At 43.8% G+C, this 23674-nt stretch overlaps 1 protein-coding gene across 1 annotated transcript in view; it reads left to right on the top strand.

Annotated features, from left to right (window-relative positions):
* MSH3 (homolog of DNA mismatch repair protein MSH3) overlaps positions 1 to 22746 on the top strand; it is a 29825-nt gene extending 7079 nt beyond the window's left edge. The window contains exons 2-12 of the mRNA XM_086772269.1: positions 9950 to 10126; positions 10258 to 10422; positions 10603 to 10701; positions 10785 to 11069; positions 11278 to 11547; positions 11641 to 11772; positions 11854 to 12114; positions 12201 to 12269; positions 12365 to 12514; positions 12611 to 13165; positions 22093 to 22746. Of these exons, the coding sequence (XP_086628395.1) occupies positions 9950 to 10126; positions 10258 to 10422; positions 10603 to 10701; positions 10785 to 11069; positions 11278 to 11547; positions 11641 to 11772; positions 11854 to 12114; positions 12201 to 12269; positions 12365 to 12514; positions 12611 to 13165; positions 22093 to 22500 (2571 nt within the window). The 3' untranslated portion in view covers positions 22501 to 22746. The remainder of the gene's footprint in view (positions 1 to 9949; positions 10127 to 10257; positions 10423 to 10602; positions 10702 to 10784; positions 11070 to 11277; positions 11548 to 11640; positions 11773 to 11853; positions 12115 to 12200; positions 12270 to 12364; positions 12515 to 12610; positions 13166 to 22092) is intronic.
* Positions 22747 to 23674: the final 928 nt, after the last annotated feature.

Below are 23674 nucleotides of genomic sequence, written 5' to 3'. Positions count from 1 at the left end.
TTCATAGAACTTTCTGGGTGAACGATGTCTATTAGAATAAAACCTGTCTCTGTCTTGAGCACGTCTAATAGATTCCTTCGCAACTTGTAACATTTCCTGCATATCTTGTAACATTTCCTGCATATCTTGCAAAAAATTACGTGTTGCATCATGCTGAAGTCCTGAGAATCCTACTGTAACAGGTGATCTTGGTTGAAAACCATACATAAGCATGAAAGGACTAAACCCTGTACTCGTATGCTTAGTATTGTTATATGTAAATTCTAACATAGGAAGATAATCCTCCCATGAACTTTGTCTTTTGGATACATATGCTCGAAGCATAACCTCCAAAATCTGATTCACTCTTTCAGTCTGGCCATCAGATTGAGGATGATCAGAGGAACTCAAATTCAAAGTTGTTTCTAACTTCTCAAAAACAAGTTTCCAAAAGTCACTTGTAAACTTAGAGTCCCTATCATTGACTATGTCCTACGGTAACCCGTACAGTCTAAACAATTGCTCGATAAACTGCCGAGCTAATTGTGTAGCTGTAATAGTCTTCTGGGTCGGTAAAAATCTAGCCATTTTTGTCAAGCGATCTACCACAACCCAAATAGAATCATGGCCTTGATGTGTTCTTGGCAATCCGGTAATAAAATCCATGGAAATACTTTCCCATTTATTACCTGAGATTTGCAAAGGATGCAACAACCCAGCCTGTCTAAAGCGTTCAGCTTTATTTGCCTGACAAATCTGACACTTGAGAACATAATCTTCTACATACCCTTTCATCTTTGGCCAATAAAAAGTGTGTTTCACTATTGATAGTGTCCTGTGTACCCCGAGGTGTCCAGCAGAAGGGGCGTCGTGACACTCTCTCAGAATCTTGGACCTAATGTCCGGGATCTGTGGTACACAAATTTTGTCATTACGGAATAGTAAACCATTCCGAATCATCCAATGACCTCCTGCAGTCTGAATAGTAGACTGCTCAGTCTTGTTGGAATTAGGGTTGCAGGAATGCACACACAACTTCAAGAAGATGAGGAAGCTTGAGCACAACACAGTAGTGTATTATGAGTGCCAAAAATGAAAGATTACAAGCCCTAGAAGATAATGGGCGTATATACAATGCACGGGGGAAAAAACCTCCTAGTGAGGGAAAAAGTGCCCCGGCGGTCCTAAGTGTGTTCACACACATCACTACTATAATATGGTAACAAATCCCCCCTGGAGTGATGCGGTGAACAAGAGCTAGCACTCATGTATAGGGAAGTGTCTAGCTATGTGGACGAATCCACAAAAGGGAGTAAGCCCAAAGCTTTGCGAAAAGCTTCGAACTTCTCACGAGGCAGAGCCTTTGTGAAAAGGTCTGCAAGGTTATCCTGTGTTGGCACATAAGCCAAACTGATCTCTCCTGCAGAGAGTCTCTCCCTGACATAATGGTAGTGCACCTCATTGTGCTTCGTACGAGCATGGAACACTGGGTTCCGCGCAACTGCCAATGCGCTCTGACTGTCAGTGAAGATGGTGGTGGCAGATGGCTGCCCAACACCCAAATCAGCCATAAGGCGTCTGAGCCACACACACTCAACCGTAGCTGTGAAAGCTGCCCTGTACTCAGCTTCACAACTAGAAGTGGCCACAGTAGGCTGCTTCTTGCTCAACCATGATATGCATGAGCTTCCAAGCATGAAGCAAAAACCACTCGTGGACACGCGTGTGTCATAACAACCAGCCCAGTCAGAATCTGAAAAAGCATGTAAATCTGGCGGCAATGATCCCCCCTTGGGATAAAACAACCCAAGATGCCGAGTACCACTCAAATAGCGAAAGATACGCTTCACTGCCTGCCAATGCTTAATGCCTGGGCTATGCATAAATCTGCTCACCTGTGAGACTGCAAACTGAATGTCTGGCCTCGTAATGCATACATAAATGAGGCAACCAACAGCTGTCTGATAGAGTGTGACATCAAAGTGATCTCCAGCATCATGAAGACTCAACTTCAAACCTGTCTCCATTGGAGTAGCAATAGGCTTGCAGTCTTCAAGGCCAAATCTCCGCAACAATGTTTCAATATACTTTGTCTGACACAAAGCAATACCTCCATCACACTGCTTAAATTGTATCCCCAAATAATGATGCAAATGCCCCAAATCTGACATCTCAAAAGAGGCATTCAAATCAGCCTTAAAATCAGCAATATGACTCTCATTTGGTCCTGTGAGCAGCATGTCATCGACATAGAGAGCAATGATTAGATGTACACCATCCACACGTTTAACATACAAAGTGCTTTCTGTTGGACTATTCTGAAACCCATGTGCAGTCAAATATGCATGTATTTTTTCATACCAAGCTCGTGGAGCTTGCTTTAAACCATATAAAGCCTTTTTTAACCTGCACACTTTGTTTTCCTGCCCTCTTTGAACAAAACCACGAGGCTGCGATACATACACCTCCTCATGCAAATCTCCATTTAAGAACGCAGTCTTTATGTCCAGCTGATGTACATTCCAACCATTATGAGCTGCTAATGCACAGATGCTACGAACAGTGGTCATACGACATGTGGGAGCAAAAGTCTCATCAAAATCAATGCCCTTCTCTTGAGCATAACCTTTTGCAACAAGCCTAGCCTTATGGCGATCCACTGTGCCATCAGGCTTACGCTTCAATTTGTATACCCACTTAGTGCCAATGGCCTTCTTGCCAGGGGGCAAGTCACATAAAGACCATGTACCATTCTTCATAATAGCATCGTATTCTGCTTGCATAGCAGCCATCCAATTTTTTGAACTTTGAGCCTCATCAAATGAAACAGGCTCACTTTCATCGCACATACTAGAAACAGCCAATGCATAACAATCTGACGCATAAGAGGCACCATGAGAGCCAGAACGAGTGCGACTAGACAAAGGGGTATCCAACTTGCTGTCACGCAAAGTCTGCACCAGCCATCTAGGCATATTCCTAGAGCCCTCCATCTCTTGTCTCTCATCCTCAAGTGCATCATGCACATCTGCATCAGATATAGGCTGATCTGTGCCATCATTTAAAACCTGCATAGGCTGAAAAACTGCCTCATGAGGTATTGCACTTGACTGTGCACCACTGAAAAGAGGCAACAATGTATCATAGACATCACGTGAGCTGATATCTGTCTCCTTAGTACATGAAACCAAGGGCTGAACTGCATCTTCCACAAATACAACATCACGGCTAACCAAAATGCGCTTTGTCTGTGGATGATACAAACGATAGCCTTTGCTCTCAGCACTATATCCAACAAAAATACATTTGACAGCTTTGTCATCCAATTTTCTGCGATGTTGCACAGGCACTAATGCATATGCCAGGCAACCAAAAACACGTAAATGGCCAACAGATGGCTTGCGGCTATGCCAAGCTTCATATGGAGTGACAACCTGTAATGCTTTGGTGGGACACCTGTTTAGTACATAAGTGGCACACATGACAGCCTCAAGCCAAAAACCATGTGGTAGACTTTGACTCTTAACCATACATCTTGCCATTTCCATGAGAGACCTGTTTTTTCTCTCAGCCACACCATTTTGCTGTGGTGTATACGGCACTGTACATTGGTGTTTTATCCCACGCTCAGCCAGAAATGCATTAAATTCTGAAGACATATACTCCCCCCCTCGATCTGAACGGAGGGTGCCCATCTTACTTTCTGACACATTTTCAGCCATAACCAAAAACTGTTTGAAGCACAAAAACACTTCGGACTTTGCCTTCAAAGGATATACCCATGCATGCCTGGTAAAATCATCAATGAAAGTCACGAAGTAAAGGTAGTTTCCAAATGATGGAGTTTGCATGGGACCACAAACATCACTGTGAACAAGCTGTAATCTGCGTTCAGCTCTCACTGATCCATCTTTGGGAAAGGAAGCACGCTGCATTTTACCCAATATGCAGCCCTCACAAACATGCTTGACAGGTGCCTCAAGCTTAGGCAAAGAAGACACCATTTCAGATTTTTGCAGGCGCAGCAAACTTGCAAAATTCAGATGACCAAAACGTGCATGCCACAGTTTTGCATTTGAAATAGCCTGCGTATCCATAATAGCACATGCTGAATCCTCTACACATTTGCCATCCATATTGAGCTTATACAGCCCTCGACATAGTGAACCAGATGCTACAATGATGTCACCACAAGAGAGATCATGAACAATACATCTGTCATCCACAAATTTTACAACCAAACCTGTTTTGGCAAATGCGGAGACTGACAGCAGATTCTTTTTGATCCCTGGCACATACAATGCATCAAAAAGTGTAAAGGTGTTGCCATTTGCAACATTCAGCACAATCTGTCCAACTCCTTTAACGGGATAAGAGGAGTTATTGGCACAAGTGACAGTATTCCCTGTGGGAGCAGACTCAAGGAAAGTGAATAAACTGCGCTGCGAGGTGATATGCTTAGTGGCACCACTGTCAAAGTACCATACATCTGAATCTACTGCAGACATACATGTGTCATGCAAAGATGGGTCATAACTGCACTGCGCATTGAATGTCCATTCTGTATCTAGCACAACATTAGCAGATTCATTGTTAGAAGGAGAGGCATCTGCAACAACAGCCATACCAGCCTCTTTCTTCTTAGCCTCTTTCGCAGCCAGCTTAGGACACGCTTTGATGACATGATCATTTTCCTTACAGTACTTGCAAAATGTCTTCTGTTTGTCACCCTTCTTCTCATCTTTGTCTTCCTTCTTTGGTTGCGCAGCATTTGCAGATTTCTGCTTACTAGAAGAAAAGCCAGCTTTACCTTTCCCGCTTCTCTGACTAGCAACGAAAGCTTGATCTGCGACACGCATAATATTCCTGTTTTGCCTTGACTGGTCTTCTTGCAGCAAAACAGAAACTAACTCCTCAAATGATAAGGCATTGGGATTGCCTTTCATCATCAAGCGAAGAGTGGAAGCAAAACCCTGATAAGAATCTGGTAGACCATTCAAAACAGTCTGCACAAGTGAACTGTCTGACAGGATTTCATCTGCAGAAATGAGCTGCTCTTTGAAATCCTTGATCTTTGTCAAAAAGCTATCCATAGAATCACCTTCGTTCATATGCTCACTCTCCAACTGTTTTCGGAGGTAAGCAACACGAGCCTCATTTCTTGCCTGATACAATGTGGCAAGTACATCCCAAGCATCCTTAGAAGTCCTGCAGGAGCGAATATGTGGGATAATGGTACGTTTGACAGACAGCGCAATCAAGGCATGAGCCTGCGCATCTCTACCATCCCAACGAATCTGCTCTGCTGAAAGTGGTGGTTCTCGAACAGCTGCTACAGCACTTGTGCCTGCACCATCATCAACAGTACCTGTTTCTGATGTGTTTGCAGCATTCCCAGCCACAATAGGACGTGCATCAATACCCTGCACAATGTTCCATAACCCCTTTGCTACCAATACATGTCGCATCATATATGCCCACAATGGATAGTTGGTGCCATCCAACTTATCCTCAGCAGCCAACATGCGGAATACATCATTGTTGTCAGCCATGGCCAATGACTGTACTACTAGATGTAAATGCTGTCTGTAAGAGGTAAACCTGTATAAAATCGACCTGTGCTATGTAGCACAGCCCAAAACAGACGAGTGGGCACCTGTCCTGCAGATTTTAATCTTGACAGAAAATCTGCACAGTAGGACGATTTTGCCTGCGCAGTACTTGGAATGCAAAAACGGAGGGCGAAATGACTTCAGATCAAAATTCTGAAATGACCAAGCCCTACGGGCTCTCCCACGGCATATACTAACCTGCAGACGCTCGTGAAACCTCGTCGCAATCGGAGGAGATGAAGCGGCAGGTGCCGGTGATGCTGCCCGGGAGGAGGAAGCCTGCTCTGATACCAATTGTTGGAATTAGGGTTGCAGGAATGCACACACAACTTCAAGAAGATGAGGAAGCTTGAGCACAACACAGTAGTGTATTATGAGTGCCAAAAATGAAAGATTACAAGCCCTAGAAGATAATGGGCGTATATACAATGCACGGGGGAAAAAACCTCCTAGTGAGGGAAAAAGTGCCCCGGCGGTCCTAAGTGTGTTCACACACATCACTACTATAATATGGTAACAGTCACCGAGTCTTGGTCAATCAATGAGCTCCCGTCCTGGATCTTCTGTCAAAATGGACCAAAATAACTATCAGTCCTGCAAAGCCCTCTCAACAACGACTGAAATAAGTCAATAGAAATCTCGGTGAACGACAAAGTATTCACCTCTCTAATCCGACTAAGCGCATCTGCAATATTATTCATGGACCCTTTCCGATAACGGATCTCAAAATCAAAATCTTGCATTAACTCTGCCCAACGAGCTTTCCTGCCTCTCAAATCATCCGCATCACACACATACTTGATTGACTGATGATCAGTCAATACCACAAACTTGGAGCCATATAAATAATGTCTCCAAACCTTGAGAGCATGAATCACAGCATAAAGCTCCTTCTCAAGGGTTGGCCAACGAGATTGAGTGTCGTCTAGCTTTTTACTTTCAAAAGCAACCAGTCTACCATCTTGAAATAAAGCAACCTCGATAGCATAGTCATTGGCATCAGTTTCAAGAACATAAGGCCGACTAGGATCAGGCAATGCTAAGATAGGTGCTTCCTTGACGTTATCTTTCAAAAGTCTGAAGGCCATATCCAAATCGTTATTCCAAGTGATAGGCTGATTGGACTTACGTCCACGACCTTTCAATAAGTCGGTCATCGGCAGTGTGAGCTGAGAGTACTCCCGTACAGATTTCCGAAGAAAAACAACAAAACCGAGAAAAGAACGAAGTTGTTTGACTGTTCGTGGTATAGGCCAGTCTAAAACCTTTTGAACTCGGTCATAGTCAATGCTCAATCCATCTCTAGTGATCTTGTGTCCCAAGTAAATGATGTCGGTCATAAAGAACTCACATTTACTCAATTTAGCATATAGTCGATTCTGTCTTAAAATAGATAAGACAATCGTGAGGTGTCTGACATGATCCTCAAGAGTACGACTATAAATCAAAATATCATCCAGGAACACCCACCACAAATTTTCCCAAATGTTCACGAAAAAGATCGTTCATCATTTGCTGGAAAGTGGCTGGAGCATTGGTTAACCCAAAAGGTAATACGAGAAACTCGTAATGGCCATACCTAGTCCGAAAGGCGGTTCTTTCGACATGCCTTTCATGAATACGTATCTGGTGATAGCCAGTACGTAAATCTATCTTCGTGAAATATTTCGCTCCTGCTAATCAGTCATTTAGGTCATCTAATCTAGGGAGAGGATAACGGTTCTTAATAGTCAGCTTGTTCAATCTTTTGTAATCTATACACATTCTCCAAGTATTGTCCTTCTTTCTCCTAAGCAACACAGGTGCACCCCAAGGTGATTTACTTGGACGGATCTGGCCCATCCTCAAATAATCTTCGAGTTGTTTAGCCAACTCTTTTTCCTCAGCTTGGCTCATCCTATAAGGTGGAATACTCACAGGATGAGCACCAGGGATCAAGTCAATACGATGATCTACTGCCCGTTCAGGTGGTAAACCCGATGGCAATTCCTTAGGAAATACATCTTGAAACGAATCAAGTATCTTCTGTAATTCTTTGCTTTCAAACACACTTAATTCATTCACATCCATGAAAGGGATGAGAAAAGAAGAAAGTGGAGTCAAGACACAATGGAAAGCGGTGTACAAAGAAGAATCCATTATATTTCCAAAATCAATTGTATTTACAAGAGGTCCTTGAGAGGGATGAATACAATCACCTAAAATACTATACTTGGTGTCCCTATGGTGAAAAGAAAAAATATGACTAGACCAATCTATCTGGACATCAAGAGTCTTAAACCACTCAATCTCTAATAACAAGTCTACATTTTCCAGATGCATAACATAGCATTCCAGAGTATCTTTGTAGTCCTGAATCTGGATTGGAAGCATCTCCACCTTGCGATCCCAAACTTGTCTTCCCGCAGGTAGACGTACCTCATAGGTATGGTTGCTGAGTGTCGTATCAAGACTCAATTTCTACACAAGTTTGTAGTTAACAAAGTTATGCGAACTGCCAGGGTCTAAAAGAATGTGAATTTTATGGCCATTCACTTCTCCATAAACGCGGAGAAGATCATGTATGCCAAATACTTAGAATTGAACAGACAATCAGAACAAGTATTAGGGCGAGAAAGTACAGTTATTGACGTACCTGTCAAAGACAATTGGTTAGCTGTCTTTGGCTTGGGTCCTGCGTTTGACTTGGTACCCTTTTGCTTCGGGCACTCGTTACGCATGTGTCCTTTTTCTTCGCAGATAAAACAACGTCCTTTCTTCTTGAGCTTCAAAGCCCTGAGGAGTCGTTTCTTCTTCGCTGGTGTCGAACTTGTATTCTTCGAAGGTTGGTCCGAAGACTTGCCTTCAGTCGTGTTAGCCATAGGTGCGGAGAACTTTCTTTTATGCTTGTTCCCCTGCTCGGTAACGGGTTTTGACTTGGAAGAGACCATCGTATCATCATAGATACGAGCTGAATGAATGGCCTCGTCCAATGTTTTACATTTGTTATTTTTAACATGTAAATGGTACGAGTTTGGTAAACCAGCTACGAAAAACCCCAAAAGAGTAGTGGGATCCATCTTTGTAGCTTTCATCTGCAAGTCACGAAACTTCTGGAGGTAGACCTCATAAGTGAGGTGCTGCGAGGTCATGGTCAAAGCTGAAAACCGGGCAACAACATCATAGTCATCCTCTTTCTTGAGGAATTCTTTCTTGAAAATGTCTTCAAATTGTGCCCAAGTCGTTGGCTTTGGGTTCAGTTCCTTCCACCATAGCAAAGCTTTGCTGGACAGGAAACCTGCTGAAAAACGCAGAGGTATTCAGGGTAGTAGAAAGGGCTGAATCTGGAAATGCAGAAGAAATAGGTACACCCAAGCCTCGGAGCAGAAAATCAGCATCAGAAACCTGTAGAAGAAAAAAAACGCAGCAAATATGCTGCTAGCCTGTACAAAACAGGCGACCAGCACTAAGGGGGGGGTATGAATGCTGAGAAATGCTGCAAACTGCTGTAAACAGCCACCTGTAGAAAAACGCAGCAACCTATTGCTATTGCCCTGAAAACAGTGCAGAAAACAGGTGTTCTCAGAGGTCAAACTGATGAAGAAAGACCACGGGCTGTTGAGAAGAAATGCTTGGAAGAGGCAGGCGGCCAGCAGCACTTCTGAGAAAAACGCAGACCTGTCCACCTTGCTGAAAACGCAAAAAACGCAGGAGGGAGCATCCAACACTGAAGATCATCGGCGCTTTGATACCATGATAGAATGTGCAGCGGAAGAAGGGAAAGTGGAAACATAGGAGAGTAGGAGAGAGAGAGAGAGAGAGAGAGAGAGAGAGAGAGAGAGGAAACACAGGTGAGATCCTGCTCTCAATATCATCATCAAAAGGAATACATGTCCTGAGCAAGAGGGGAGAAAACCTCCTATGTGAGGGACTGCAGCAAACAATGCTAAGCAAGCAGTGAGAAATGAGGGAGGCAAGCATCCAGAGAGAGGGAGACTCAAGTTTGAGGCAACGGAGCTTGGAGGTTCGGAAAGATGATGTTGCAGTGATGATGAGTCACTTCAAATACCCTAGACCTCTAGATCACCCATGGTCGAGTTCCTCCATTGAATTTAGAATCTCAAAATGATCCCTGCATCTTCTAATCCCTGAATGTATTGATTGCTCATTGTCTCTATCATGGAACATAGCAACTTGGTATAGATGACACAATCATTACAGCATTATTTCAACACAAATGCTAAGTCTTTTCTATGATTGCCATGCACTTGAAGGTCCATAATAAAATATAGATGTTTTTTGCAAGGTTTTGAAAGATATTTGCCCAAGTGTCTATTTGTTGCTTAAATATTTTTGTGATGCTTGTGCTGAACATGTAGCTTCTCGTGGACTTTGCTGGACCTTCCTCAAATGTGCGAATAGAACGAGTCCCTCATGACACGTTGGGAAATGGTGCTGCAATGTCAGAGGTCCTTGGGTTTTATGGGAGCAATGAGAGTACCAATTTCAATCATGAAAGGTGTAAAATGGAAGAAAAGTTTGATGAAGGCTTGGAAGTAAGTGACACAATCCAAATGGTCTTGTGTTGTTGAGAAGGGCAAGGTTGCTGTAGTCATGGTTTTACGTGCTTTATCTACTTTGTGTGTTGGGTCTTTGTTGTTAAGAAATTGTTTGGGGACTTGCACAGGCAATTATGGCAATGCCAGAGTTAGTCATACAGGCTCTTGCCTTAGCTCTAAGGCACTTGAAGCAATTTGGTCTGGAGAGAGTTCTTCGTCTTGGTGCTACATTCCGGCCTTTTGCCAGAGTTTGTGAGATGTCTCTCTCTTCCAATACATTGCAACAACTTGAGGTACTATTGTATTATTGTTGTAAATATGAGTTGCTGACTTTAAGGTGCTGGTGGTGCTAGTGGTGCTGGTCGTGAGGTTTTAAAGATTCTCTTAATCAAGTTCTTACATGCAGACTTAAGTCTCTTAATTGAGTTCTTACATGCAGACTCAGGTCAATTTTATCTTGTTATGTCAAGCAGATACTGCAAAACAATGCGGATGGAACCACTAAAGGATCTCTTCTGTGGCTTATGGACCACACTCATACAGCCTTTGGTGCACGCTTGTTTCACCATTGGGTAATCTCAATTGAGCATGCACATTAGACTCAATGTTGTTTTTAATTGAAGTATATGAACTTACCTTTATTCTTTGCTTCCAGTTGACCCACCCTTTACGTGATCAAGCTCTCATATCAGCCCGTCTTGATGCTGTTTCTGAGATTGTGGACTCCATGATAAGTGTTGGAGGTTCACAAAGTGAGGGTTCCTTTCCAGGTAGTGGTAGAGGAGGTGGCTTTATTGGTGCTTCCAGTAGGGGCCGCACAGAGGGGCTTACCAAAGGCTCACGGGGATCGCTTGGAGCCGTCTTGATGGCGCTGAAGAAGATACCAGATGTTGAACGGGGAATAACCAGAATTTTTCATGGTACTGCAACAGCATCAGAGGTAATGTTTGCTTCAAACCTGCATTTTTACATCCTTTCCATTTGTTTGTTTTAGTCATTGCGCATCATCGCCATCATTTTTGAGTTCATCGTCACAGCTTTAACCTACTTACTTGGCAATCACTTTCTTCAATCAGAGGACATTTGTGTGCTACATGATTTTTATGCCTTACCTTTAAGTAGTGTAACCATCTAGTGCCAAAATGCAGTTTGTTGCTGTGATCCAAGCATTGCTCACAGCAGTGAAGCAGTTGCAGCAGATTCATCCAGAGGATGATGACGAATCAGAGATGGTCGAGCCCCATACGGAAAAGTTGAGAATATTTAGCTGTCCACTTCTAAAGAGACTGTTTGCAGCGGCATCATCTTCAGTTGTGAGTGAGCATGCGCTGAGGCTGCTATCTTTTCTGGACAAAGAAGCTGCCTCTGCGGGAGACAAACACAATCTATTCACCTGTGCTAGTGGCAAATTTCCAATGGTAAGGATATTCTTGAACATTTTATAACTGATTTGTGCTTTTTGTGTTTTACCTAGTCTCAATGTCAGCCTGCTGATTGATTTTTTTTAATAGGTAGTAAAATGCAAAGCTGCAGTCAAAGCAGCAGAGCAGTGTCTCGATTCCTTGCTTCCTCAATATAGGAAGCTACTGAAGACACCAACCTTGCAGTATATGAGCGTGTCTGGCAGTACTCACTTAATCGAGGTAATTTGTCAAATTGCTTTCTTACATGTTTTTGAAGCCTTCAATGGTCAAAATGTTTGATGCTTGTGTGTGGTTGTTAAGGTGCCAGCAGCGCAGCGTGTCCCACAAGATTGGGTCAAGATCAGCAGCACAAAGAAGATGAATCGTTACCACTCACCAGAGGTGCTACAAGCATTGGATGTCCTCACGCTTGCTAAAGAGGAGCTGCTTGTAGAATGCAACAAAGCATGGGACTCTTTTCTTGCGGAGTTTGCCTCTTACTATGTTGATTTCCGTGCTACAGTCCATGCTCTTGCCACCCTTGATTGTCTCTATTCACTTGCTATTGTCTCCCAGAATCAGGTGACTACAATTGGATCACTTTTCATGTCTCTTGTACTTCTCTGTTTGATAAAGATTGTGCAAAAAACCATGCTTCGGGCTTGCAGGGTTATACTCGACCAAACTTTGTACAAAAGGAGTCCGCTCAGTTGATTATTGAAGGTGGTCGACACCCTGTATGAATCTGTCCATGTCTTGGAAGCATTCTTTTCTGAACTGGCTCTTGACAATTATTATTTTGCCTCAACTTTCTCTGGTTAATTCTGAACAGGTTCTAGAGGCAACTTTGCAAGAGGGCTTTGTACCTAACGATACTTGCTTGCATGCTGACCATGAGCGTTGCCAGATTATCACTGGCCCAAATATGGGTGGCAAGAGTTGTTATATACGCCAAGTGGCTTTGATAGCCATAATGGCTCAGGTAACAGTTTAGAATTGAGTTAACTTAGGTTAAGTTAAAGTAACTAATCATACCTTCAAAGCAGAGACAAGAGCATAAGGCTTTTTTGTTTTGTAGGTTGGATCATATGTTCCTGCTGTGTCTGCAAAGCTTCATGCGTTTGATGCAATTTACACAAGAATGGGTGCATCGGACAGTCTCCAGCGTGGTTCAAGCACCTTTCTGGAGGAACTTGGTGAAGCATCAACTATCCTTCGAAGAGCCACTCCTTACTCTCTGGTGATCATGGATGAGCTTGGTAGAGGAACAAGTACACATGATGGGGTCGCTATTGCATATGCAACACTAGAGTATCTGTTGAAGGATATCAGGTGCCTCACATTATTTGTCACCCACTATCCCAAGCTTGCAGAATTAAGAGAGAGGTTCCCAGGGGAGATTGGTGCATATCATGTTTCATATCTCGCAGAACCATCATCTGATTCTATGGAAGGGTCTGAAGTGGCATGTATGCTATCACCAGAGAATGATGGTTGTGACTCTGCAGTTCCAAAAGAATGCTATGGACAGAGTGTGGCATCTGAGGCTGCACATAAAATCACTTTCCTTTACAAGCTTGTTCAAGGAGTCGCCAGCAGAAGTTTTGGTTTGCATGTGGCCAGGCTTGCACAGGTATTTTCTTCATATGCCAGTGGGGTGGGACTAACGCACTAGCTGTGCACATGTTTGAAATTTATGAGACGATTGTAATTTGCTAGATTATCTACTACAGCTCTGTGTGTAAGCAAGGCTTTTAATCACAACTTTGTGGACAGCCGTGTAAAGGATGCCCCCCTTGGACAATCAATTTTTCTGTGAAAAAGATCCTTCTATTAGTTAAAGAAAAAACAGCCACAGAGGGCTAGATACAACCACGAAGGGCTAAATACAGACTTGCCTCATTTAAGGGCGGGAATCACATGATCATAAGGGGGAAGAGACGCTTCTCCTCCGACTGGCCGCTCTGTGAGGAGAAGGCTATTTCATAAGGCGGGGGGGGGGGGGGGGAAACAACCACACAGGTGCTCTGTAATGCTAAATGGGGTCACCGCCTCTATCTGTGAGGAAAGGGCCAAGCCTCCAAAGCCTCAAGAAAGCTCCCCGCCGCTTCCGCATGCGGTCAGAACCTCCTTGTAACTTCCCCCATTGACCGCGGAGGGTGTGAATGATATCAAGCCATATGCTCCTGATGGTCTCAGTCGGTGGAGTGTGGGTACCCTCGATGGCCTCGTTGCATCTAGCACACCAAATGTGCCAGGCTGCTATGCTATTGCAAATCTGCCATCTCTAGCATGGGCTTGGTTGCTAGTCGCGTGTAGGTGGTGCTGTGATTGGTATGTATTGTCAAATCCCCACGGATCTCCTCGTGATCGTTCTTGGTACGAGACTCGAAACCTGCAAACAAACGAACAAACAAACAAGGGGGTGCAGGCCCGACTCACCTCCCAACCATGACAGCCGTGGGCAAGCCCACAGTCTTGGCTGTCCCCACCGAGCCACGAGCTGAGCTAACTAGGTTGACGTACCGACCAATTTCCTCCTCGCGATGTCCCATACCGCCACGAAGCTGTCCTCGCGGGCCTCGAGATTGCTATCGGCCTCGGCTGCATAAAGCAGGTGCAGCTGCACTAGATCTAGGTTCCAAGACCATAGAGCTCTCACAAACTTGCGAGACTCTCTATATCCCAATAACTAACCTTGGCCACCCTTTTATAGGCTCTTGGCCGGTCATCGGGCGTCCACACTTGGGTGCCCGCCCGTCCATACTTGGATGTCCGTCCGTCCATACTTGGGTGCCCGCCCGTTAGTTTATCCCTAACTCAGCTCGTCAATCAGCCTGCCGAGTTCCAAGCTTCCCCAAGCCTCGAAACTAGTCTTGCGTGCATGTAGCACACGGTAGATACACACTGTGCACATGACATACTCCCCTTCCTCTAAGAGCTCATTCCTGAGCTCACTAAAAAGCCGGGGTAATCTCTCTGGAGAGTAGTCAATGTCTCCCATATAGCGTCCTCCTCAACACGATCCTTCCACTTGATCTTGTATTTCGTGATCAGCGTATTACGCAATCTTCGTTCACGAAATCCAAGAATCCTTTTAGGTTCGTGCGGAACAAATGTCATGTCCTCGACATCTATAATTTCTTGAGGAGTAACTAATTGATCTACTCCACCCAGTACTTCCTTAAGTCTACTGACATGAAATACAGGATGAACTTTCACATGAGAAGGCAAATCCAATTCATATGCAACTGAACCAATCCGTCGTGTAACACGAAATGGTCCACAGTATCTAGGGGATAATTTCGGAGATCGACCTGTCCGTAAAGTCTCGGAATCTTTCGGAACTCGCAAATACACCATCGTTCCTTCAGAGAACTCTCTGGGTGAACGATGTCTATTAGAATAAAACCTGTCTCGGTCTTGAGCACGTCTAATAGATTCCTTCGCAACTTGTAACATTTCCTGCATATCTTGCAAAAAATTACGTGCTGCATCATGCTGAAGTCCTGAGAATCCTACTGTAACAGGTGATCTTGGTTGAAAACCATACATAAGCATGAAAGGACTAAACCTTGTACTCGTATGCTTAGTACTGTTATATGCAAATTCTAACATAGGAAGATAATCCTCCCATGAACTTTGTCTTTTGGATACATATGCTCGAAGCATATCCTCCAAAATCTGATTCACTCTTTCAGTCTGGCCATCAGATTGAGGATGCTCAGAGGAACTCAAATTCAAAGTTGTTTCCAACTTCTCAAAAACAAGTTTCCAAAAGTCACTCGTAAATTTAGAGTCCCTATCACTGACTATGTCCTGCAGTAACCCGTACAGTCTAAACAATTGCTCGATAAACTACCGTGCTAATTGCGTAGTTGTAATAGTCTTCCCGGTCGGTAAAAATCTAGCCATTTTTGTCAAGCGATCTATCACAACCCAAATAGAATCGTGGCCTTGATGTGTTCTTGGCAATCCGGTAATAAAATCCATGGAAATACTTTCCCATTTATTACCTGGGATTTGCAAAGGATGCAATAACCCAGCCTGTCTAAAGCGTTCAGCTTTATTTGCCTGACAAATCTGACACTTGAGAACATAATCTTCTACATATCCTTTCATCTTTGGCCAATAAAAAGTGTGTTTCACTAATGATAACGTCCTGTGTATCCCAGGGTGTCCAGCAGAAGGGGCGTTGTGACATTCTTTAAGAATCTTGGACCTAATGTCCGGGATCTGTGGTACACAAATTTTGTCATTACGGAATAGTAAACCATTCCGAATCATCCCACTGGCCTCCTGCAGCCACTGCTCAGTCATCGAGTCTTGGTCAATCAATGAGCTCCCGTCCTGTATCTTCTGCCAAAATAGACCAAAATAACTATCAGTCCTGCAAAGCCCTCTCAACGACTGAAATAAGTCAATAGAAATCTCGGTGAACGACAAAGAATTCATCTCTCTAATTCGACTAAGCGCATCTGCAATACTATTCATGGACCCTTTCCGATAACGGATCTCAAAACCAAAATCTTGCATTAACTCCGCACAACGAGCTTTCCTTCCTCTCAAATCATCCGCATCACACACAGACTTTCCAAGTGATAGGCTGATTTGACTTACGTCCACGACCTTTCAATAAGTCGGTCATTGATGGTGTGAGCTGAGAGTACTTCCGCACAGATTTTCGAAGAAAGACTACAAAACCGAGAAAAGAACGAAGTTGTTTCACTGTTCGCGGTATAGGCCAGTCCAGAACCTTCTGAACTCAGTCATAGTCAATGCTCAATCCATCTCAAGTGATCTTGTGTCCCAAGTAAATGATGTCGGTCATAAAGAACTCACATTTACTTAACTTAGCATATAGTCGATTCTGTCTTAAAATAGATAAGACAATCGTGAGGTGTCTGACATGATCCTCAGGGACACCCAGTATAGTATTTTAGGTGATTGTATTCATCCCTCTCAGGGACCTCTTCTAAATACAATTGATTTTGGAAATATAATGAATTCTTCTTTGTATACCGCTTTCCATTGTGTATTGATTCCACTTTCTTCTTTTCTCATCCCTTCTATGGATGTAAATGAATTAAGTGTGTTTGAAAGCAAAGAATTACAGAAGATACTTAATTCGTTTCAAGACATATTTCCTAAGGAACTGCCATCGGGTTTACCACCTGAACGGGCAGTAGATCATCGTATTGACTTGATCCCTTGTGCTCATCCTATCAGTATTCCACCTTACAGGATGAGCGAAGCTGAGGAAGATGAGTTGGCTAAACAACTCGAAGATTATTTGAGGATGGGTCAGATCCGTCCAAGTAAATCACCTTGGGGTGCACCTGTGTTGCTTAGGAGAAAGAAGGACAACACCTGGAGAATGTGTATAGATTACAAGAGATTAAACAAGCTGACCATTAAGAACCGTTAGATCAGATGACCTGATTGACCAGTTAGCAGGAGCGAAATATTTCACGAAGATAGATTTACGTACTGGCTATCACCAGATACGTATTCATGAAAGGCATGTCGAAAGAACCGCCTTTCGGACTGGCCATTACGTGTTTCTCGTATTACCTTTTGGGTTAACCAATGCTCCAGCCACTTTCCAGCAAATGATGAACGATCTTTTTCGTAAACATTTGGAAAAATTTGTGGTGGTGTTCCTGGATGATATTTTGATATATAGTCGTACTCTTATGCTGAAAAGAAAAAATATGAGTAGACTAATCTATCTGGACTTGAAGAGTCTTAAATCACTCAATCTCTAATAATAAGTCTACATTTTTTAGATGCATTACATAGCATTCCAGAGTATCTTTGTAGTCTTGAATCTGGATTGGAAGCATCTCCACTTTGCGATCCCAAACTTGCCTTCCCGCAGGTAGGCGTACCTCATAGGTATGGTCGCTAAGTGTCGTATCAAGACTCAATTTTTGCAGAAGTTTGTAGTTAACAAAGTGCCAGGGTCTAAAAGAATGTGAATTTTATGGCCATTCACTTCTCAATAAACTCGGAGAAGATCATGCAAGCCAAACACTTTAGAATTGAACAGACAATCAGAATAAGTACTAGGGCGAGAAAGTACAGTAATTGATGTACCTGTCAAAGACAACTGGTTAGCTGTCTTTGGCTTGGGTCTTGCGTTTGTCTTGGTACCCTTTTGCTTTGGGTACTCGTTACACATGTGTCCTTTTTCTTCGCAGATAAAACAACATCCTTTCTTCTTGAGCTTTAAAGCCCTAAGGAGTAGTTTCTTCTTCGTTGGTGTCGAACTGGAATTCTTCGAAGGTTGGTCCAAAGACTTTCCTTCTGTCGTGTTAGCTATAGGTGCGGAGAACTTTCTTTTATGCTTGTTCCCTTGCTCGGTAACGGGTTTGTATTTAACCTGTAATCGGTACGAGTTTGGTAATCCAGCTACGAAAAACCCCAAAAGAGTAGCGGGATCTATCTTTGTAGCTTTCATCTGCAAGTCACAAAACTTTTGGAGATAGACCTCATAAGTGAGGTGCTGCGAGGTCATGGTCAAAGTTGAAAACCGGGCAACAACATCATAATCATCCTCTTTCTTGAGGAATTCTTTCTTGAAGACGTCTTCGAATTGTGCCCAAGTCGTTGGCTTAGGATCGAGTTCCTTCCACTAAAGCAAAGCTTTGTCGGACAGGAAACCTGCTGGATCTTCTTTCTGTTATCATATGGATGAAACTGAAAGTGAACTTGCCACTTATGTAGCCACGTGTCCACGATCTCCTTGGTGTGCTGCTTTTGCTCGCCCCCAAACGGGTTCCGGAGTAATGTTGGGGCCTAAAGCAGAAGCCAAGGTATCCATACCCAAGAAAGTAGAGAGGGTAGTGGTCAATAGAGCGATGGAGTTCTGCAAAGCTTGCATCTGGGCTGCGATTTGTGCCTGACGTTCCGATGAAGAAGCTTCGAGAGCTACTTTGAACTCTTGGAAATCTGATTTTCAAAATCGTCAAAAAGATCGGCATCGGTGCCTTCTGTAGCCGGCAAGCCTTCGCGTTCCACAAGGGGCTCCAACTCCGATTCTTGGGTCAACATCGTGAAGAGGGTACGTGGAGAGAAAATTCGATCTTTGCACAACAAGAGTGCGAGTGAACTTGGGAGCTTGAGAGCTTGAAAACTTGAGAGATGTATAGCAAGAAGCCCACTTAAGAGGGTTTATAAAGGTTTCCACCCAAAAAAACTAAAAGCTCCCAAAAGCTATCTTTAGCTTTTGCTTTTGTGTTTATATATATATATATATGTATGTATATTAATATATATATATATGGATATATATATTCTAGGTTCTTAAAAAAAAAAACACACCTTTGAAACCTTGGAGGAGGGGTCTTTTAAACTTAAAAAAAAAAAAGAAAAGTTTAAACTAAAAAAAAAAAACGAAAGCTCAAAAAAAAACGTATGCTTTCCTTGTTTTTTTTTTCTCCTCCTGGATGAGCCCGCCGATTGAAGCTGCCGTCGTTGAAGCTGCCTGCACTTGCTGTCCAGCGTCTGTGCCATCCTCTCATAGGTCTGGCCATGAGGCTACGTGGGCCTGGGCGCCGGCTGTACTTGGCCTGGGCGCCGCCTGGCCTGGCCTGGGCACTTGCCCGCCTGGTGTAGGCGCTGCTTGGGCTGGCTACGCAAGCCCTGGCTACGCAGGCCTAGGCCGCTTGCCTACATAGCCTTGGGCGCCTTCGAATACTTGGCCGGTTGCAAGCCTAGCCGCTTGCATAGACACCAAAAGCCAACGCCTGCCCAATGTGCAGATCTTCGCGACCAGCAGCTCTTCACGACTAGCAGTGCAGCGTTCGCCTCGCACGCTCTCTCTCGCACTCTCTCTCTCTTGTTCGCGTTCAACCAAAAAAAAGCATCGTGCTTTTTCTGTTTTCTCTCCTTGCAGTTCATGCGACTCCACAAACAAGTCTCTTCTCTTCTTTGCAACGCAAATGACCCTACCATCTACCATCTCCCATCAACATGGGTTTCTTTGATGAAGAAAAGCACATACTATTTTTGAAAACAGCAGTATGCACAGAAAAAACAGCAAGCTTTTTAACACATACCTTTCTTTGACCTCATCTTCTCTACCTACCGACTTGCTCGTGCAATTGGTATGCACTGATACCACTGTCAAATCCCCACAGATCTCCTCGTGATCGTTCTTGGTACGAGACTCTAAACTTGCAAACAAACGAACAAACAAACAAGGGGGTGCAGGCCTGACTCACCTCCCAACCATGACAGCCGTGGGCAAGCCCACAGTCTTGGCTGTCCCCACCGAGTTAACTAGGTTGACGTACCGACCAATCTCCTCCTCGCGACATCCCATACCGCCACGAAGCTGCCCTCGCGGGCCTCGAGATTGCTGCTGGCCTCGGTTGCATAAAGCAGGTGCACGTTTGCACTAGATCCAGGCTCCAAGACCATAGAGCTCTCACAAACTCGCGAGACTCTCTATATCCCAATAACTAACCTTGGCCACCCACCCTTTTATAGGCTCTTGGCCGGTCATCGGGCGTCCACACTTGGGCGCCCGTCCGTCCATACTTGGGTGCCCGCCTGTTAGTTTATCCCTAACTCAGCTCGTCAATCAGCCTGCCTACTTCCAAGTTTCCCCAAGCCTCGAAACTAGTCTTGCGTGCGCGTAGCACATGGTAGATACACATTGTGCACATGACATGTATGCTATCACTAGAAAATGATGGTTGTGACTCTGAAGTACCAGAAAATATGTTTATAAACATGTGGGCAAGGGTACGAGTCATGGAGCCCTGAATTTATAGCAGAAGGCTGGTTGCAGCCTCTGAGCAGAAGGGTCATGTGGGCAGAAGACTGGTTATCATGCGGAGGAAAGCATGAGAAACTAGCTTCCTACAGAACACCAGCAGGGCAGGCATGCAGTAGACAATAAGGGGAAGAGAGACCAGAGCGGCCAGCAGAAAAAGAGGGTCTTGATGAGCGGTGGCGGCAGGCAGTTATGGCGAGGGACAGTGATGGCGACGTGTATGGGCAGCGCGAAGGGCGAAAGCTGACACGAGGAGGGGGGGTGGAGGCAGCAAAGAGAGGTGGTGACGAATTAGGGTTTTGAACAGAGAAAGCAGCCGAATAGGGTTTCAAAGAGAGGAAGGCAGCACAAGGAGAGAGAGAGCCTGTTTAGTGCGGGCTACAGGGCTTCACGCCATGAAAGAGAGAGAGAGAGAGAGAGATAATTTCAGTATCTGCTGAGGCCAAATGTGGTGTATGGGGCCCAAACAAATCATGTACAGGTAGAGAAAAAGGCTAAGTGCGAGTCCCTTGTGGTGCTGGAGTATCTCTATAACGAAGACGGCAAGGGCAATGGTCTTCCTCTTGTGAGAGGAAACTGTGAATGTCATGGCATTCCTCAAATATATGAGGGAATTGCATGCGGTTAGCAGCATAAGCTGGGCATTCCAAGAGAGTGTTGCTCCATGCAAGGGAATAATGTGTGCGTATCCCCTGCGACTCTAATCCACGTTCCACCACCGTCACACACCGTGAATGGTGGGAAATGAGTCAAATGGCAGCAATAGTAAGCGAAGTATATCGTGGCACTAGTTCCATGTCCTGCAACCTCTCTCTAAAAAAAAGAGAGCTTATGGGTAAGACAAATCTGTGATGTTTAATACTGATGTTTGGAGCTGCCTTCACTTTCCCAACTAGTTAAGTATTTTTGTTGAAGAAATGCTTCATTCAATGGAGGCAACAGTGTGAAGGTGTAGAGAACTCCATTGAGAAAACCAGTGTTGCTCATCATCCACCCAAACCTTGATATCTTGCTCTTGCATGTTTTCTGCATTTTGCCGCTTCCTTCCCATGCTATCCTTGGCAATCTTAATATCTTGGTCTTTTGCATTTTTACAGCTTGCTTCCCACTCTCCTTGGCAACCTGTCCGAAAATAATCAGGATTTGGTTCTAGGGTCTTTGAAGTGGGCCTGAAAACGTTCTCTCTCCAAACGAGCAAGTGCGGCATATCCCTGTGCCAACCAGAATTGGTACCAGGTTCCTGGAAGTGGACCTGAAAACATTCTCTCCAAATGAGCAAGTGCGGGATATCCCCGTGCCAAACGTGCTTGGCAGCCGGGGACATGGTAAATAGTGAGCCAGTGAAAGTGATCCCCAGATATGCATATCATTTGACCAAGTCAACCTCATCTCCTCTGTATGTGAAAGAGTGTGGCTGCACTTGTTAAAAAGTATAATCTTGGTCTTTCTAAGATTCCTCTCATCACAAAAAGCCTGCAATGCATTCAGATGTTGCAATCCCTCGGCTGAGTCTGAAATGAGGACTATGTCATCTGCATATAAGAGAATGGGTATCATCGTCTCTGCGCTAGCCACGAGGCCTTGTGCCACCCAGTTGATTGATGAATCCTGAGATCTCATCAATGTATAGTCCAAAGAGTGTAGGAGAGTGGGCAGCCCTGTTTGACCCCAATAGTGGGCAGCCAGCCCTTTTTGACCGAGAGAGAGAGAGAGAGAGAGAGAGAGAGAGAGAGAGAGAGATCTGGCCATTTCGTATACTTGCTTCTTTTCTGCAGATTCCTGAAGCTTGTATATTAAAAGCATCAACTATGGCTGCAAAATTGGAGGATCAAGTAAGATCACGAGCATGCTCGCTGGAAAGATATGGAATTCTGGAGAAGTCACATGCAGCAAGTGAAGATGGGCTACACGAAGCATGTACTAGTGTGTGTAATAATAGCTGTAATGAGTCGCAAGCAACTAAAGATCATACTGAAGAAAACAATGATCCTAGTTTGAGGAATAATGTGCATGACCTCAAGGACAAGGAGTACCTTGAAGACGAAGGCTCAGTGAATGTCATGAGTGTTGCAGAAGTGTCAGAGCTTCTTTTTTCTGTTTTTTCAGCCTTAAAATGCCCAGAGGAAGCTTTTCCTGCCTTGAAGATGGTGCGAGAACGTGCAGCTTTTAGTTTCAGAGTTTAATACTTTGATACTATTTTTGTCTTTGGAATGCTATTTGCAATACAGTCCACCCATTAAGGTACATTCGGCTACCTTTACATGAAGATATGTAAGCACTTGTCAACTTGCTGGGTATCATGAACACAACAGCTGACAGCTACTTAGGACCACAAAGCTCCCACATGAAAGATGAGTCCATTCTGTGGGAGTTCCTATTGTGGAAGTCCCTTATAATGACCATTCCATTAATTGAAATGATGTTTCTCATCGGGCTTGTAATGATGATTTTTACTATTTCTGCTGTCTACTAGACTTGAAGATGTTACAGATTCCTTGTGATGTGGTCTTTGATGAGTTGTAAAGTTGATATACGTATGTTCTATTACAATTGAAGGTGATCATGGACGTGCAAAACAAGATGTGGTTGTATCTCCTTGGTAAGAGAGATTAAAGCAATACCACAAGAAGAACAACTTCAACAACAGGGGAAAGGTTTTTTTTTTTGGAAGATACTTTGGATGTGAACAATGATTTCATTTGGAGATATTCCTAGCACTCAGCGTTGCCGTTGCCATTCTCCTCCTCCTCCTCCTCCTCCTCCCTCTTCTCAACAATAGCAAAGGTCTGCTAGAGCTTGATCTCTAATGACTAAATTCACTTGCGAAGGTTATGGAGCTCAACACGACTTACGTCAATGTTTTGAACCCCCTTCGAAGAAGTTATTGGTAATGCTGATTGATAGAGTGTTATGGATAAACACACTGGATAGAAACACTCGTACATGGGATCTTGTATGACAAAAGTGTTATTGATTGTGAAAATTGAATACAATTAGAAGTATTATTTCATTACAGCTTTGTAAGCTTGGAAATTATGTCAAACGGATATAAAGAATGCTTTCTTAAATGGTGATTCAAATGAGAAAAGTGTACATGGAATAATCCTAGGTAATGTGTATTCAAAATATCCACTTTTGGTTTGTAAGTAAAAAGAAGGCTTTGTATGCATGATACAAGTCAAGCACTTGAGACATGGCATGAAAAGTTTACGCAACACCTTGTTGGAATCGATTTCAACAGATAGGCTAATGTGGATTAATCTTTATATGAAGTTTATAGGGAAGTAGATGTAATCTTGGTTGATGACCTCATTCTTACAAGTTCTCAGAGGAAATGTTGTGGAACATATAGCGTTT

This window comes from Cibotium barometz, chromosome 3, assembly GCF_041138505.1.
Source record: "Cibotium barometz isolate CiBa-2024 chromosome 3, ASM4113850v1, whole genome shotgun sequence".
Classification (NCBI taxonomy): Eukaryota; Viridiplantae; Streptophyta; class Polypodiopsida; order Cyatheales; family Cibotiaceae; genus Cibotium; species Cibotium barometz.
This window is presented reverse-complemented; position numbering and strand designations above follow the sequence as displayed.